Source organism: Muntiacus reevesi, chromosome 11, assembly GCF_963930625.1.
Source record: "Muntiacus reevesi chromosome 11, mMunRee1.1, whole genome shotgun sequence".
NCBI classification, from domain to species: Eukaryota; Metazoa; Chordata; class Mammalia; order Artiodactyla; family Cervidae; genus Muntiacus; species Muntiacus reevesi.
In genome coordinates this window covers 23555909-23573263 of record NC_089259.1, presented here as the reverse complement: position 1 = coordinate 23573263, position 17355 = coordinate 23555909, and the positions used below count along the sequence as shown (strand labels likewise).

General features: G+C 38.6%; 1 protein-coding gene across 1 annotated transcript in view; it reads right to left on the bottom strand.

Moving 5' to 3' along the window:
- Positions 1-17355, bottom strand: part of SOHLH2 (spermatogenesis and oogenesis specific basic helix-loop-helix 2) — a 90174-nt gene that overhangs the window by 54756 nt on the left and 18063 nt on the right. Inside the window, 4 exon segments of the mRNA XM_065901738.1 lie at positions 4736-4769; positions 7019-7095; positions 13293-13345; positions 13552-13654. Of these exon segments, the coding sequence (XP_065757810.1) occupies positions 4736-4769; positions 7019-7095; positions 13293-13345; positions 13552-13654 (267 nt within the window).

Here is a 17355-nt window from a genome sequence, read left to right as displayed (position 1 = left end):
TATATAAGCTTCATTGTCCTTCTGACTAGTGTAGTATCTGAAAGATCTTCTTCATTCGAAAATTATGCTAAAAATATACTCGACTCAGCAATGGCACTAATGACAATGCATTTTAATGTTTAAGATCATATTTTCTAAGATCAAATAAAATCCTATTAAAATTCATCTGCCAATTTATATTAAAAGGTTAACATATGTTTAATATTTGCTTTTTAATAATAGTTTTATTAAGCTATAAATAACATTACATGCAATTCACCCATGTAAAGTGCTTTCAATATTTTTTAGTTCATTAATGAAGTTGTACAACCATCACCATGATTAATTTTAGAACATCTGTATCAGCCCAAAGAAACCCTATACACATTAAGCAGTTCTTCTCCATTACCCACCCTCCCCTTCAGCTGATGCTGAAGCCCCATCAGCCTTCAGCAACTATATTAATCTACTTTCTGTCCATATAGATTTGTCTATTCTGGACATTTCAAATAAATGGAATTATATAATATGTGATCTCTTGTGACTGGCTTTATTCACTCAGGATAATGTCTTCAAGGTCCATCCATGTTGTACTTCATTCTTTTTATAGCTGAATACTATTCCATTATTTGGATATACCAGAATTTATTTACTCATTCATCAGCTGATGGATATTTGGGTTGTTTCTACTTTTTAGCTATTATGTAGAATAGAGCTATAAATACTTGTATACACATTTTTATGTGCACCTTGGTTTTCATTTCTCTGGGGTGTATCCAGAGGAGTAGAAATGCTGGGTGACTATGTTTAACCTTCTGAGGAACTTACAGACTGTTTTCAGAGCAGTGGTGCAGTTTTTAATGCCTTAAAAGAACACGTCTCATACTCTTGTTCTATTTCCACTCTAGACTTGAGTACTGTGAACACTTGGCCAGTGTGTGAGGGTTCTAATTTCTCCACATCCGCATTATTACTCATTATATCTTTTTAATTACAGCAACATTTTTTTTTATAAATGGTACTTTTTAACATTTTGTAATACATTTATAGGTGCTAAAACTTTTGAAATAAACATTGTTTACCGATATTTTACTTCAGGAATTGTGAATGCTTCAAAAAAACATCAATAATGATATTAATACATACTTCAATAATCAATAAAATAAAGGCCCCAAAGTATAAATTTTATACTGATTATTTCAGTAAATGCAACTTTGTATAAAGCTTCACATGACAAATTATCTTCAGAGCTCAGAATTAAGTATAACTTTTCCTCGACTTGTATATCCCCTCCATTAAAAAAAAAGAGAGAGAGGTATGTAATTTGTTCTTTCTTTGTGCTGATTATTAAGAAGCTTAAAATAGAGCTTTTTCTTAGTTGGGAATCTAGCAAAAGTAACTTTTATTTTTATCTTTCATCTTATGGGTCTTGTTCAATTTATAGATATATCTCTGTATTTAGTAAAAGGTAACACAATCCTTTTTAGAAATAGTGTACACAGAAGTAAATAAATAAAAATGTAGTATCTAGTAATTATTTAATAAAATGAGTCATGGTACCTGATATATCTGTAGATAGCTTAAACACCGGTGAAAATATTTCCAAATGGTTTCTATTTGGAATAATTTACAGGAAGTTACTTTGTTTCTCTGCATTACTTTTTAAAGTCACATAGAATAATTATTTGTCTATATGAAATGTATGTATTCTAATTTAAAGAAAGTGAATATCTATAAATAGTTAGAGAAAAGCATTTGGCATCCATTATTGGTGATACTGAATATAATTTAGGGTTTGGTACCAGATATAAGGTAAGAATACCAGAAACTATACTTACCTCTGAGTGATTTCTGTAAAGTCCAATAATTTAACTTATTAAACAGGGGGAATAAATCATATGTATCTTCCAGACATAGGTAACAGTAAGAAAACAATCTAAATAGAAATAAGAGAATTTGTAAATTTTTTTAATGCCTTAAAATAACACTTCTCATACCCTTGTTCTATTTCCATTCTAGACTTGAGTATTGTGAACACTTGGCCAAAGCATGGCCCAAAGAACGAGGCCATCCCCATAAATTAATACATGTCATAAAATGACTTAAATTTCCATGTGTTAAGTGGCAGGATCTTGCAGATGAATAAGTACTGGCTTTCTAGAATGGTAAGAAACCTTAGAAATTGTATAGTTTGCTTCAGTTACAGATGTGGGAAATGAAGATGAGGTGAAAGAACTTACCCCAGATCTCTAAAGTTCATAGCAGGGTGGGAACTATACCCCAGCTGATTCCTGATCGAAGGCTATTTCCACAACACCATGATAGTTCAAATCAAAGTTTAAAATGTATTTGATTTCCAGCTTTGTTTAAACCTTGAGTTTTAAAAAGATGAACATGACATAGCCTGAAATAGCAGAAAAGTTCTGATGAACTCACATTTTTAGCTAACAGCTAACTAGAATCCAAATAAAATAGCAATGTTACTATCAGAACAGATCATGAGTATATCATTAAAAGCAAGTGTAATGATGTCAACCTTAAGGCTTACTAGGATATTTTAAAAGTCATAAGAATGCTATTAGATGGTTTATGGTCACTTGAGAAAATTACTTTCATACAGACAAAAGAACAAACTTCTAGAAGAAAATCTAAAGAGAAGATTGATAGCTCTTTCTTATCTATCTCATTCCCTGAAAAGTATGTCAAACATTAACTTCACTAACTTCAGTTAAAATGAAAAAAGGGAAGAAATACTAAACTATCCAATTCAGGAATCACAGATTGAGTTTTGAAAGATGGTTTGATCTTGAAATCTTTTTTACTGGTCCTCTCATGACTCATTGTCTTTTGATTCACTTAATTACATCTTACCCTGAAATAAGATAAGCATTAATCATGATCTTTTAGTTACCATTGTGTGCAACAAAAACACTAGTATGTCACATGGGGAGAACTACCTAGTTATCCTAGTTCCTCCAGCCCACAGTCCTTCACAGAGAAATCTCTCTATGCAGATTTTCTGTTTACTGTATAATCCTAAACAGCCATATGTTACAGCATATCATATCATCTTGTCAAGCTACAGAGGCAACTCCCTCAAGGGCAAATAATCCAAAGGCCTAGAAGTAGCCCATGAGGTGGCCTAATGTGGAAAGTTTTGTCCAAAAAGGGATGAGATGGACCAATCTGATGCTTGTCTCTGGAAATGTGAGTTAAAGCTAAGAAAATACAATCCATGAGGCAGAGCATGGACAAGATGGAAATAAGAATTCATGAGTAAGCCAAAGATACGTGACCTAAAATTACAATAAAATTGAAACTATGATATATACCAGAGTCTGTAATGTAAAAGTGTAGAAAGTGAAATTGGCAGTTGGTAATGAGAAGAAAAAACAAGCAGAGAATAAACTAGTGGTCTATTATACTACAAATAATAATAGCAACATTCTTAGATCTCATAATCTGAGTCAGGGACTATTCTAAATTTTATTTATTGGTTTACTCATTATCAACTTCACAAAATCTCTATGATGCAGATACTATCATTAGCTCTGTTAGCTCTGACAGAAGACAGAAACAGGTTATATAGCTAGTAAGTAGATCTGGAATTTGAATCCAGGAAGTCAAAGTTCAAAGTCTGTGCCTTTAATTACTATCCAAATGGCAAACCACTAAAGTGATGATCCATGAACATCTGCTGAGGTCTTTAAGGCTTCTCTGAATTTAAATTCTAGTATCTGTGGATCCAGTTATATTGGAAATCCTGTTCTTGGATTTCTATGAGTCTGTCTTTCCCTTATTGACTTATATGTCTTTTTAAGGACAACTTCCCCATGAGATAAGGTTATAGAAGACAAGGACTGCCTGAGTAATTCTTCTGTACTTGGTACAGGACCACAGAAAAGCGTGTGTAGACATAACCTCCTAAACTCCTAAAATATTCCTCTGTTCTTAATTCATCCTAAATTATTTTTATTCACATACGAAAACATAGTTTAAACTGCATTGACACCTACATTTATTGCAGTGTCCATACTTCTGCACTAAAAGGTTCAGTTCAGTTCAGTCGCTCAGTCGTGTCCAATTCTTTGCAACCCCATGAACTGTAGCACGCCAGGCCTCCCTGTCCATCGCCAACTCCTGGAGTTTACCCAAACTCATGTCCATTGAGTTGGTGATGCCATCCAACCATCTCATCCTCTGTCGAACCCTCTGTCGTTCTCCTCCCACCTTCAATCTTTCCCAGCATCAAGGTATTTTCTAATGAATCAGTTCTTTGCATCAAGTGGCTAAAGTATTGGAGTTTCAGCTCCAACATCAGTCCTTCCAATGAACACTCAGGACTGATCTCCTTTAGGATGGACTGGTTGGATCTCTTTGCAGTCCAAGGGACTCTCAAAATTCTTCTCCAACAACACAGTTCAAAAGCATCAATTTTTCAACACTCAGCTTTCTTTATAGTCCAACTCTCACATCCATACATGACTACTGGGAAAACCATAGCTTTGACCAGATGAACCTTTGTTGGCACAGTAATGTCTCTGCTTTTTAATATGCTACCTAGGTTGGTCATAACTTTCCTTCCAAGGAGTAACCATCGTTTAATTTCATGGCTGCAGTCACCATCTGCAGTGATTTTGGAGCTCAAAACAATAAAGTCTGCCACCGTTTGCACTGTTTCCCCATCTATTTGCCATGAAGTGATGGGACTAGATGCCATGATCTTAGTTTTCTGAATGTTGAGCTTTAAGCCAACTTTTTCACTCTCCTCTTTCAGTTTCATCAAGAGGCTCTTTAGTTCTTCTTCACTTTCTGCCATAAGGGTGGTGTCATCTGCATATCTGAGGTTATTGACATTTATCCCGGCAATCTTGATTCCAGCTTGTGCTTCTTCCAGCCCAGCGTTTCTCATGATGTACTCTGCATGTAACTTAAATAAGTACAGTGACAATATACAGCCTTGACATACTCCTTTTCCTATTTGGAACCAGTTTGTTGTTCCATGTCCAGTTCTAACTGTTGCTTCTTGACCTGAATACAGATTCCTCAAGGGACAGGCCAGATAGTCTGGTATTCCCATCTCTTGCAGAATTTTCCATAGTTTGTGGTGATCCACATAGTCAAAGGCTTTGGCATAGTCAATAAAGCAGAAATAGATGTTTTTCTGGAACTCTCTTGCTTTTTCGATGATCCAGTGGATGTTGGCAATTTGATCTCTGGTTCCTCTGCCTTTTCTAAAACCAACTTGAACATGTGGAAGTTCATGGTTCATGTTCTGTTGAAGCCTGGTTTGGAGAATTTTCAGCATTACTTGACTAGTGTGTGAGATGAGTGCAATTGTGTGGTAGTTCGAGCACTCTTTGGCATTGCCTTTCTTTGGGATTGGAATGAAAACTGACCTTTTCCAGGTCTGTGACCACTGCTGAGTTTTCCAAATTTGCTGGGATATTGACTGCAGCACTTTCACAGCATCATCTTTTAGTATTTGAAATAGCTCAACTGGAATTCCATCACCTCCACTAGCTTTGTTCATAGTGATGCTTCCTAAAGCCCACTTGACTTCACATTCCAGGATGTCTGGCTCTAGGTGAGTGATCACACCATCGTGATCATTTGGGCCGTGAAAATCATTTTGATACAATACTTCTGTGTATTCTTGCCACCTCTTAATATTTTCTGCTTCTGTTAGGTCCATACCATTTCTGTCCTTTATTGAGCCCATCTTTGCATGAAATGTTCCCTTGGTATCTCTAATTTTCTTGAAGAGATCTCTAGTCTTTCCCATTCTATTGTTTTCCTCTATTTCTTTGCACTGATCATTGAGGAAGGCTTTCTTATCTCTCCTTGCTGTTCTTTGGAACTCTGCATTCAAATGGATATATCTTTCCTCTTCTCCTTTGCTTTTCGCTTCTCTTCTTATCACAGCCATTTTTGAGGCCTCTTAAAACAGCCATTTTGCTTTTTTGCCTTTCATTTTCTTGGGGATGGGCTTGGTCCCTGTCTCCTGTACAATGTCACGAACCTCCATCCATGGTTCATCAGGCACTCTGTCTATCAAATCTAGTCCCTTAAATCTATTTCCCATTTCCTATGTATAATTGTAAGGGATTTGATTTAGGTCATACCTGAATGGTCTAGTGGTTTTCCCTGCTTTCTTCAATTTAAGTCTGAATTTGGCAATAAGGAGTTCATGATCTGAGCCACAGTCAGCTCGCAGTCTTGTTTTTGCTAACTGTATAGAGCTTCTCCATCTTTGGCTGCAAAGAATATAATCAATCTGATTTCAGTGTTGACCATCTGGTGATGTCCATGTGTAGAGTCTTCTCTTGTGTTGTTGGAGAGGGTGTTTGCTATGATCAGTGCGTTCTCTTGGCAAAACTCTATTAGCTTTTGCCCTGCTTCATTCTGTACTCCAAGGCCAAATTTGCCTGTTATTCCAGGTGTTTCTTGACTTCCTACTTTTGCATTCCAGTCCCCTATAATGAAAAGGATATCTTTTGGGGGTGTTAGTTCTAAAAGGTCTTGTAGGTCTTCATAGAACCGTTCAACTTAAGCTTCTTCAGTCAGGGCACAGACTTGGATTACCTTGATATTGAATGGTTTGCCTTGGAAATGAACAGAGATCATCCTGCCGTTTTTGAGATTGCATCCAACTACTGCATTTCGGGCTCTTTTGTTGACTATGATGGCTACTCCATTTCTTCTAGGGGATTCTCACCCACAGTGGTAAAACTAAAAGCTTAAGGCAGATCATTTAATTGGATCTGTTGTTAATGGTATAGTTCTAAGCTCTACTTGGGAACAGCATCGTTTTAGCTTAGAAAATAATATCATGTTTGAGGATGAACAATATTCCTGGAACCTACCAGATATATATAAAGAGTAAATGGAGAATACAAACTTCTCTAAGTTCTCTTACCATCTGCTATTTTACATTGTTGCTATAAAAGTTAAGCTTCCAAAATATAATGGACACCTGTTTCATGAGTACCATTCACATTTGAATGTAATTAATTAGAAAGGAAAGATCTAGACTTACGTTTTCACTAGATTCTCTTTCATTTTAGGCAGCTGATCCATCTGTTTCCTTTGAGAAACTGGGTAGGAGCCAGAGATCTGAAATACAATAGTTTATTTAGCATTTATCTTCGTATTTCTTGATTGCTTTCAGAGATAAGAGGAATAGTCAATTCTCAATTAACTCTTTCCTAACCAGGTATGGATACTGTATTTTAGATATAATGCTGTTGTACTACATTACAGTATAAAAAAAATTTTAATATGGACTAGAAATCAAAAAATTCATGTGACTCACCTAAGTGTAATATTTGTTTTACTTTATTTTGATGGTCAGGAATCAAACCTGCAATATTTCCTAGGTATGTCTGTATATCTTTTTTTCTCCTTTCTTTCTTTTTTAATTTTAATATAGTTGTTGTACAATATTATATGTCACAGGTGTACAATAGTGATTGACAATTTTTACAGGTTATACTGCATTTTGGGGACTTCTCTGGTGGCTCAGATGGTAAAGAACCTGCCTGCAATGCAAGAGACCAGGGTTTGATCCCTGGGTCAGGAAGATCCCCTGGAGAAGGGATTGGCAACCCACACCAGTATTCTTGCCTGGAGAATTCCATGCACAGAGGAGCCTGGCAACCTACAGGCCACCGGGTTGCAAAGAGTCAGACACAACTGAATGACTAATACTTTCACTTCATTTTGCTTTATACTGTAAAGTTATTATAAAATATTGGCAAGATTGCCTATATATTCTTAAAAAGCAATGTCCATACTGTCCATATACCATGAAAATTGGAAGAATCCTAAGATGTGGAAACTCAGTTTCAGCCAAAACTGTGAAGCCAGCAGAAATAGAAACAGCAGACTCAGCAAACAGCTCTAGTTATCTACTAAAGAATCAATTATTTATGTATTCAGCATGGAAAGAATGGCAAATCATTCATTGACCTTTCCAGTCACCATAGTATTCACATAGTCAGAACCATCTTTGACTATAAAGATTAACAATTCACTCTGGAGTGAAAATCCTTATTAACATTTATACAGGGAAACAGGATTAACATCTTCCTGGGAAGCTGTTAAAATAGGCTTTGATTGTATGTTCAGTGATCCTGTATAATCAGAGTAGGAGCTATTCCACCCAAATAATCTTTTTCAGATAAACAAAGCTAAAGGAGGATGGCTAAGGCAAGTAGAAATGCTGACGCCCCTGTCACAGAGAGAAGGGCTAGGGAGATCGGAAGGAAAAACAGGAAAACAATATTCACTGTTTACTGGAATTTAGAACCAATTATGTGCCAGGCATTTCACTCAACACTTTACATATATCATATCTCCAGAACCTCACAAATCCCCCACAAGATACTCCCACTACTTTCCTTTTACAGAGGAGGAAAGAAATTGAGGCCCCCAAAGCTCACACCACAGTAGGTACAAATCTGGGATTCAAGTCCAATTTGCAGTGACTCCAAAGTCTGTGGCCTCTCATCGTATCATGGCCTCATAAAGGAGAGGGCATTTGGTTCACCTTGAAGGAGGCAGAACTGGAATGTAGGAGAAACAGCATATTCCAAGGAGACAGAGTGCAAGGTATGAGGAAAGGCACATGGATGCTGGTACAGCAGGAGGAAGCAGGGCTTCTAGCCAAGCATCCAGGACTATAAAAGGTGGACTGACTGTCCATTTCATGGGTAAAAGACCACAGTTTTGTCTCAATTTCCTACTTACCTTCGTTGGCACTAAAGTCCAAGCTTACCTTTACCCCTCACCCTGACTTTCATTCTCAAGTTGTTCTGTGCATCCCATTCTCGATTCCAATCCCCAAAGCCAACTCCCTTCCTTCTAGTCCCTTCATTTAGCCTCTGGAAACACCAAATCAGTGGTCAGGTGATTACTGTTATGTCAAAACCAGTCCTCAAGGTCCTCTACCTCCATGTCTCATGTACCTATGTCTTGAGGACACTGACCCTCTTTTTGGTTCTTCTTCCCTGGCTATCACTGCTGAAACTCTTCAAAGCTGCATCTCAGACTATCTCTTCACCCTGTGTATTCTCCCTGATGCATTTGATTCATTCACATGGGGTCATTTACTATCTATATGCTGCTGCTGCTGCTAAGTCACTTCAGTTGTGTCTGACTCTGTGCGACCCCATAGACGGGAGCCCACCAGGCAAGAGTACTGGAGTGGGTTGCCATTGCCTTCTCAGATCTATATGCTAAAAAGTTCTAAATCCATTGCTTCAATCCTGATCTTTTATTTTTTTCTCTTAGATTCACACATCCTACCCCTCTTTGGACACTTCCATTCAAATGATGCACATTGAAAAATGAATTTGCATCCTAACCTGAAAACATATATCAAAATAGTTAATAAGGATTAAATATCTAAATGTCAAATATTAAGCCAAATAAGTACTAAAGAGATGTGATGAATGTTATGAAACACTGAGACAAAGACAGTCTTTTAAAATATGACATAAGAAGCCATAAATAAAAGATAGCTTTGACAACATCTAAACAAAAACTCTATATACCAACAACATCATAAATGAAATGAAAAAGCAAATGAAAAACTGTGGAAAGTATGTGCAGTGTCTTTCATAATTCATTGATCACTTCCCTGTCCTGCCGCTTGTAGGTACACACTTTGCAGCAATAGCAGTGTGGGGTCTATCTTAGACTTCATTATGCATAGCTATGAGGTAAAATGCCTTGACTTTCATGACAAGGAGTGAAAACTACTTATCTGTGTGAATTCTAGTAATTACAAATCAAACTAAAGGAATAACTAAAGAAACAAGTACACAAAATGTATTAATTTAGGAAGCATATATCTTATTTTTACCTTTTTATAAAAGTCCAGCAGCTGTGATGGACTGTGCGGCTGCGACGGACCGTGCACAAGCGTGGCGAGGAGAGCGACCCCACGCCTGAGGTTGGGGCGGCAGCCAGGAGGAGCAGCCCCGCGTCCAAGGAATGGCGGCTGCGCGGGTACAAGAGGGCCGAGAGGAGCTGCTCCACGTTCAAGGTCAGGAGGAGGTGGCCGTGAGAAGATACCCCTCGTCCAATGTAAGAAGCAGCAGCTGCGCTTCGCTGGAGCAGCCATGAAGAGATACACCACATCCAAGGTAAGAGAAACCCAAGTAAGACAGTAGGTGTTGCGAGAGGGCGTGAGAGGGCAGACACCCTGAAACCATAATCACAGAAAACTAGCCAATCTGATCACAGGACCACAGTCTTGTCTAACTCAATGAAACTAAGCCATGCCGTGTGGGGCCACCCAAGACGGCCGGGTCATGGTGGAGAGGTCTGACAGAATGTGGTCCACTGGAGAAGGGAATGGCAAACCACTTCCATATTCTTGCCTTGAGAACCCCATGAACAGTATGAAAAGGAAAAAAATTGGACACTGAAAGATGAAGTCCTCAGGTCGGTAGGTGCCCAATATGCTACTGGAGATCAGTGGAGAAATAACTCCAAAAAGAATGAAGGGATGGAGCCAAAGCAAAAACAATGCCCAGTTGTGGATGTGACTGGTGATAGAAGCAAGGTTCGATGCTGTAAACAGCAATATTGCATAGGAACCTGGAATGTTAGGCCCATGAATCAAGGCAAATTGGAAGTGGTCAAACAGGAGATGGCAAAAGTGAATGTCGACATTCTAGGAATCAACTAACTAAGATGGACTGGAATGGGTGAATTTAACTCAGATGATCATTATATCTACTACTGTGGGCAGGAATACCTTAGAAGAAATGGAGTAGCCATCATGGTCAACAAAAGAGTCCCAAATGCAGTACTTGGATGCAATCTCAAAAATGACAGAACGATCTTTGTTCGTTTCCAAGGCAAACCATTCAATATTAGAGTAATCCAAGCCTGTGCCCCAACCAGTAACACTGAAGAAGCTTAAGTTGAGTGGTTCTATGAAGACCTATAAGACCTTTTAGAACTAACACCCCAAAATATGTCCTTTTCATTATAGGGGACTGGAATGCAAAAGTAGGTAGTCAGGAAACACCTGGAGTAATGGGCAAATTTGGCCTTGGAGTGCAGAATGAAGCAAGGCAAAGGCTCATAGAGTTTTGCCAAGAGAACGCACTGGTCATAGCAAACACCCTCTTCCAACAACACAAGAGAAGACTCTACACATGGACATCACCAGATGGTCAACACTGAAATCAGATTGATTATATTCTTTGCAGCCAAAGATGGAGAAGCTCTATACAGTCAGCAAAAATAAGACTGGGAGTGACTGTGGCTCAGATCATGAACTCCTTATTGCCAAATTCAGAAGAAAGCAGGGAAAACCACTAGACCATTCAAGTATGACCTAAATCAAATCCCTTATGATTATACAGTGGAAGTGAGAAACAGATTTAAGGGACTAGATTTGATAGACAGAGTGCCTGATGAACTATGGATGGAGGTTCGTGACATTGTACAGGAGACAGGGATCAAGACCATCCCCATGGAAAAGAAATGTAAAAAAGCAAAACAGCTGTCTGAGGAGGCCTTACATATAGCTGTGAAAAGAAAAGAAGCAGAAAGCAAAGGAGAAAAGGAAAGATATTCCCATTTGAATGCAGAGTTCCAAAGAATAGCAAGGAGAGATAAAAAAGTCTTCCTCAGCGATCAGTACAAAGAAATAGAGGAAAACAATAGAATGGGAAAGACTAGAGATCTCTTCAAGAAAATTAGAGATACCAAGGGAACATTTCATGCAAAGATGGGCTCGATAAAGGACAGAAATGGTATGGACCTAACAGAAGCAGAAAATATTAAGAAGAGGTGGCAAGAATACACAGAAGAACTATACAAAAAAGATCTTCACGACCCAGATACTCATGATGGTGTGATCACTCACCTAGAGCCAGACATCCAGGAATGCAAATTTAGCTGGATTTAGCAAGGGCAGAGGAACCAGAGATCAAATTGCCAACATCCACTGGATCATCGAAAAAGCAACAGAGTTCCAGAAAAACATCTATTTCTGCTATATTGACTATGCCACAGCCTTTTACTGTGTGGATCACAGTAAACTGTGGAAAATTCTGAAAGAGATGGGAATACCAGACCATCTGACCTGCCTCTTGAAAAACCTGTATGCAGGTCAGGAAGCAACAGTCAGAACTGGACATGGAACAAACAGACTGGTTCCAAATAGGAAAAGGAGTACATCAAGGCTGTATATTGTCACCATGCTTATTTAACTTACATGAAGAGTACATCATGAGAAACGCTGGGCTGGAAGAAGCACAAGCTGGAATCAAGATTTCTGGGAGAACTATCAATAACCTCAGATATACAGATGACACCACCCTTATGGCAGAAAATGGAGAGGAACTAAAAAGCCTCCTGATAAAAGTGGAGGAGGAGAGTGAAAAAGTTGGCTTAAAGCTCAACATTCAGAAAACTAAGATCATGGCATCTGGTCCCATCACTTCATGGCAAATAGTTGGGGAAACAGTGCCAACGGTGGCAGACTTTATTTTTTTGAGCTTCAAAATCACTGCAGATGGTGATTGCAGCCATGAAATTAAACGATGGTTACTCCTTGGAAGGAAAGTTATGACCAACCTAGATAGCATATTTAAAAGCAGAGACATAAAAAATAAATAAATAAATAAAAGCAGAGACATTACTTTGCCAACAAGGGTCTGTCTAGTCAAGGCTATGGTTTTTCCAGTTGTCATGTATGGATGTGAAGGTTGGATGGTGAAGAAAGCTCAGAGCCGAAGAACTGATGCTTTTGAACTGTGGTGTTGGAGAAGACTCTTGAGAATCCCTTGGACTGCAAGAAGACCCAACCAGTCCATCCTGGGGGAGATCAGTCTTGGGTGTTCATTGGAAGGACTGACGTTGAGACTGAAACTCCAATACTTTGGACACCTCATGCGTAGAGTTGACTCACTGGAAAAGACCCTAATGCTGGGAAGGATTGGGGGCAGGAGGAGAAGGGGATGACAGAGGATGAGATGGCTGGATGGTATCACCGACTCAATGGACATGGGTTTGGGTAGACTCCAGGAGTTGGTGATGGACAAGGAGGCCTGGCATGCTGTGATTCATGGGGTTCCAAAGAGCCGGACACAACTGAGCGACTGAACTGACTGACTGATAAAAGTTACACGTTTTCTTTTTTACCTTCCATATATAGAAACTGGTACTCTTTCTTCTTTAATTCCAACAGCTGCTTTCTACTAAACCAAGCCAATCAAAAAACCTAGAAAAGTGAAAAACATAATTTACAGTACCTCTTAAAAACTCAAGGTAAAGAAACAAGTTACCTGAGACATTTCAGCGAGGTATGTACAACGCTCATTGTTGGTCCTGTGGTAAGCTTATGTGAAAGATACAAAAGTAAAGAAACTGATATCAAAGATTTACAATACTAACAAGACTACTGCCAAATTATGTCTCTATGCTTTTTAAAAATAGTATACAAAATAGTTTTGTAAGTATACTGTAGAATTATATAGTATGTTTTTAATAACATACCAAAAATCATGGCAGTTCCAAAGGAATTTCTTAGCATAGAATAAAAACAAACCTTTGACTCTTGTTCCAGTCTCAGTGCATAGTCTTTCACTTGATTTTCAAGATTCCTTTTTTCTCTCTCTAATTGTTTAAGCAATGCATTTAAGGATTTCTGAAAGTATAAACAGTATTTTTACATGCACTCACATTTTAAATATTAGGACCACCAATTTCTTCATTGGCAAACTCCTTCTATTCCATATCATTCTGTTACTTCAAAAGCCTATAATATGTACCTTTTCAGCAATAATAATAATAATATTTATTGAACCCTAACAATAGCCAAATACTGTGCTAAATGATTTCCACAGATTATTTTATTTAATCCTTATTACAGACACCGAGATGGCTAATATATTCATTTTACTGTTGAGAAAACTGCATCTGATAGAGCTTAAATAACTTGCCCAAAGGCACAGAGCTAGTAAACGGCAGAGCTGGAATCCAGGTAATCTGACTCCAAAGACAATACACACTAAATGAGTACTATATGTGTGTATTCATACGATTGCTATCAGGGTAACTAAAATACAGTGTTAGAACAGGCAGTAAGGGTTTTCCTGGTGGCTCAGTGGTAGAGAATCTGCCTGCAAATGCAGGAGACATGGGTTTGATCTGCTCTGGGAAGATCCCACATGCCATGGAGCAGCTAAGCCTGTATGCCACAACTACTGAGCCTGTGCTTGAGAGCCCGGGATCTGCAACTTGCGCCCTCGTGCCACAGCTACTGAAGCCAGGGCACTCAGGAGCCTGTGCTCCACAACAACAGAAGCTCCCACTTGGTGCAGCTAGGGAAAAGCCCACACAGCAACGAAGACCCAGTACAGCCACAAATAAATAAATAAGTAAAAAGAACAGGCAGTAAAGTTGATAATCAAGGGAACTGTGAAAATATGGCAGAGTAGAATAGTTCTGGAAACCACGATATCAACCCATCACCACAAATAGGTGAACAGCATAGAGAAAAGGGCTAGCCAGGCACCAGAACAATAATGCATTACACAGACTGGGTTTAGAATGTTAATTCCTAAACTAACTAACTGATCTTTCCCAATAGCTCCCATTATTTCTCATATTCTGACACATTAAATCAAAAAATCTCCAAGTTGAATTCTACACAGCTTTTGCTGGTCATGATCTGGGTCACGGAATCTATTAAAAGAAACATTCAAATAAAAATGGAGGCAACTGATTTAAATCGCCACAAAGCAAAACTGCAAGTTATTTTAGAGCTCATACCTACCTCCTGAAATTCAGCTCATTCTCTAAAAGCTTACTGATTTTCTCTTAGATACTTGCTGGTAATTATTAGAAGTGTAAAAAAATTGTATTAATGGGAATAATTAGGTCAGCTCTAACAGGACAAGTTCTAGTGTCTAAAAATAATAGCAATGATAAAACAAATCCTTTGGAAGTGACTATTCTCCACTATGCATATTTGCTTAACATCTCTGTTAAAACATGATCAGTGATATTTCTCAGGCAGGCATTATTTGTCTTCAAAAATTATGCACTGGTGTCCTAAGTGGTTTCCAACCCCCAACCCCCAAATACAGGCTTCCCTGGTGGCTCAGTGGTAAAGCATCTGCCTGGATTGCAGGAGACGCAGGAGACTCGGGTTCAATCCCTGCATTGGGAAGACCCCCTGGAAGAGGAAATGGCAACCCACTCCAGTATTCTTGCCTGGAAAATCCCATGGACAGAGGAGCCTAGTGGGCTATAGTCCATGGGGTCGCAAAGAGTCAGACACGACCGAGCATGTACACATACATACATACCTCCAAACACAAACTTGATCCAGAAGAAAATCAATGAAAGTCCTATAAGTAGAAGAGGATAAATGGACTGAGTTCTCTATAGAAAATTAAACCCTTACGAAGTAAACCAGTGCTCCAAAATGAGAGTTTTTGAAGGGACAATCAGGGAGTGATGGATGTAGTTCAAAATTTTGCTACATAGGCCCTTGCTCCAAGGATTCCAAGCTTAGCTTTCTGTAGGAATATGCTTCATTTACACCATTTGTTAATACATTTTTAGAGATGTAAATAGAATCTAATCATTTTTAATACTGAGTCAATGGGAAAATGCACTCAAAATACAGAAAGAAATTAATTTACAAATAAACAAATGAAACACAAATTATTTTCATATTAAACAGATATAAATGAGATACAGCCAAAACTCTAGAGGTTCATACAAGAAATGTAGATAGGAAATAGATAAATTCAAGAGCTGAAGCAATTAATAATATCTGATCTATTAATAAGAGGCAAGGTAAGATAACTAGGGAAGGTCTTGGTTAGAGAAGGCTTAGGATGCTAGATTAAGGAGTCAAAACACCGGAGATATTGAAAGTTATTAAAGAAGCGATATGATGAAAGCAGGGGTTTAAGAACATTAATCAAGTGGTAGTTTCTACAATAAAAGGATGATTTCTGTTATTTGTCAGTGTGTTTGCAGTTTTAACCTTTGAGGCTTAAATATTTTCCATCTGCTTTCTCTGTGTGAAGACTGTATCTTGGTGCTATTCCTATGATGATCTGATTCCTTGTCTTGTCTCCCAATTTTACAATTCATTCCTTTATGCAAAACAATATTCATCAAGCACCTCCTGTGTGTCAGGCATTGTGCTGGGGATTCCACAGTGAGATTGATAAACCCAGACCCTAACCTCATGAAGCTCAGAGTCTAACGGGGTGCCTAGAATGTGCTTTACACTGCTGAATGTTACACCCAAGCTTGAGGAGAATCTGTATTCTGCTGTAGTGGGATGGAGCATTCTATAAATGTCAACAGATTGAGTTGACTGATAATGCTATTCGGATAAGCTATTGAGTATCTTTATTGATTTTTCTGCCTTTCTGATTTATCAATTACTGACAGGGGGTGTTAAGTCTCCAACTTTCATAATGGATGCACCTATACGTCCTCCAATAATGCATCACAATTACCATTTAAGTGTTCCTATCAGTTTGTATTCCAGGCTAAGCAGATCTCAATGCCTGTCTGGATTTGTCTGTTTATACAGATTTCAGGGTGGGACTTTGCTCTGCAAATTCAGTTTTTTAATGAGTAGAATCACTGATTTTCGGGTTACCCATCTTTGGTATTGTTGTGGTGACAAGATCGATGACTTCCAAGCACTATACATAACTGGAACTGAAACTAGAAACCACAAATTGGTCTTGACTCTCTTTTCTAGTCAGAATGGAAAGAGTACACTCCCCAAAGCAGTGGCCATACACCCTACACTGAAGACCTGCTAGTCTGCTCTAGCAGTGATACCACACCTGGCAAAACAGTTGGGGCTACTAACTGGTTACGTCTGCAGTAACCTACAGTCTTTCTCTAAGATACACCCAGGGTTTGCAGAGGTCAGACTGGCAAATTAAACAGAGCTATGTTAAGCCCTCTGCTGTCTTCCCTGGGATAGGAAATTATTTTTGTTCGGCAATTTGGGCCTGGGTGGGGGAAGGCACCATTTCCCACATTTCTATTTGGTTTTCTGCACCATGATAGCTTTTACTTCAGAGATGAGGGCCTGAGGGAAGGTTAACTTCAACTGCCAAGTATATGTACTTCATTAGGTATTCAGGGACTGAGAAAATCATCACTGTGGGGTTAGGCGAGCCTGTGGGCACATGGTCACTGTGATGTGTACTCCAGGCTTAGACCCCCATCCTGGTTATGTCTTTTCCCGCAGTGTACAACCACTTGGGGACGTGGTCAGAGGTTTCTTGAGGGTCAGGCTGGAGGTACTGTCATGATACGTACTTGGACTGCTACTGCAGGGTCCTTCCTTCTAGTAACCCA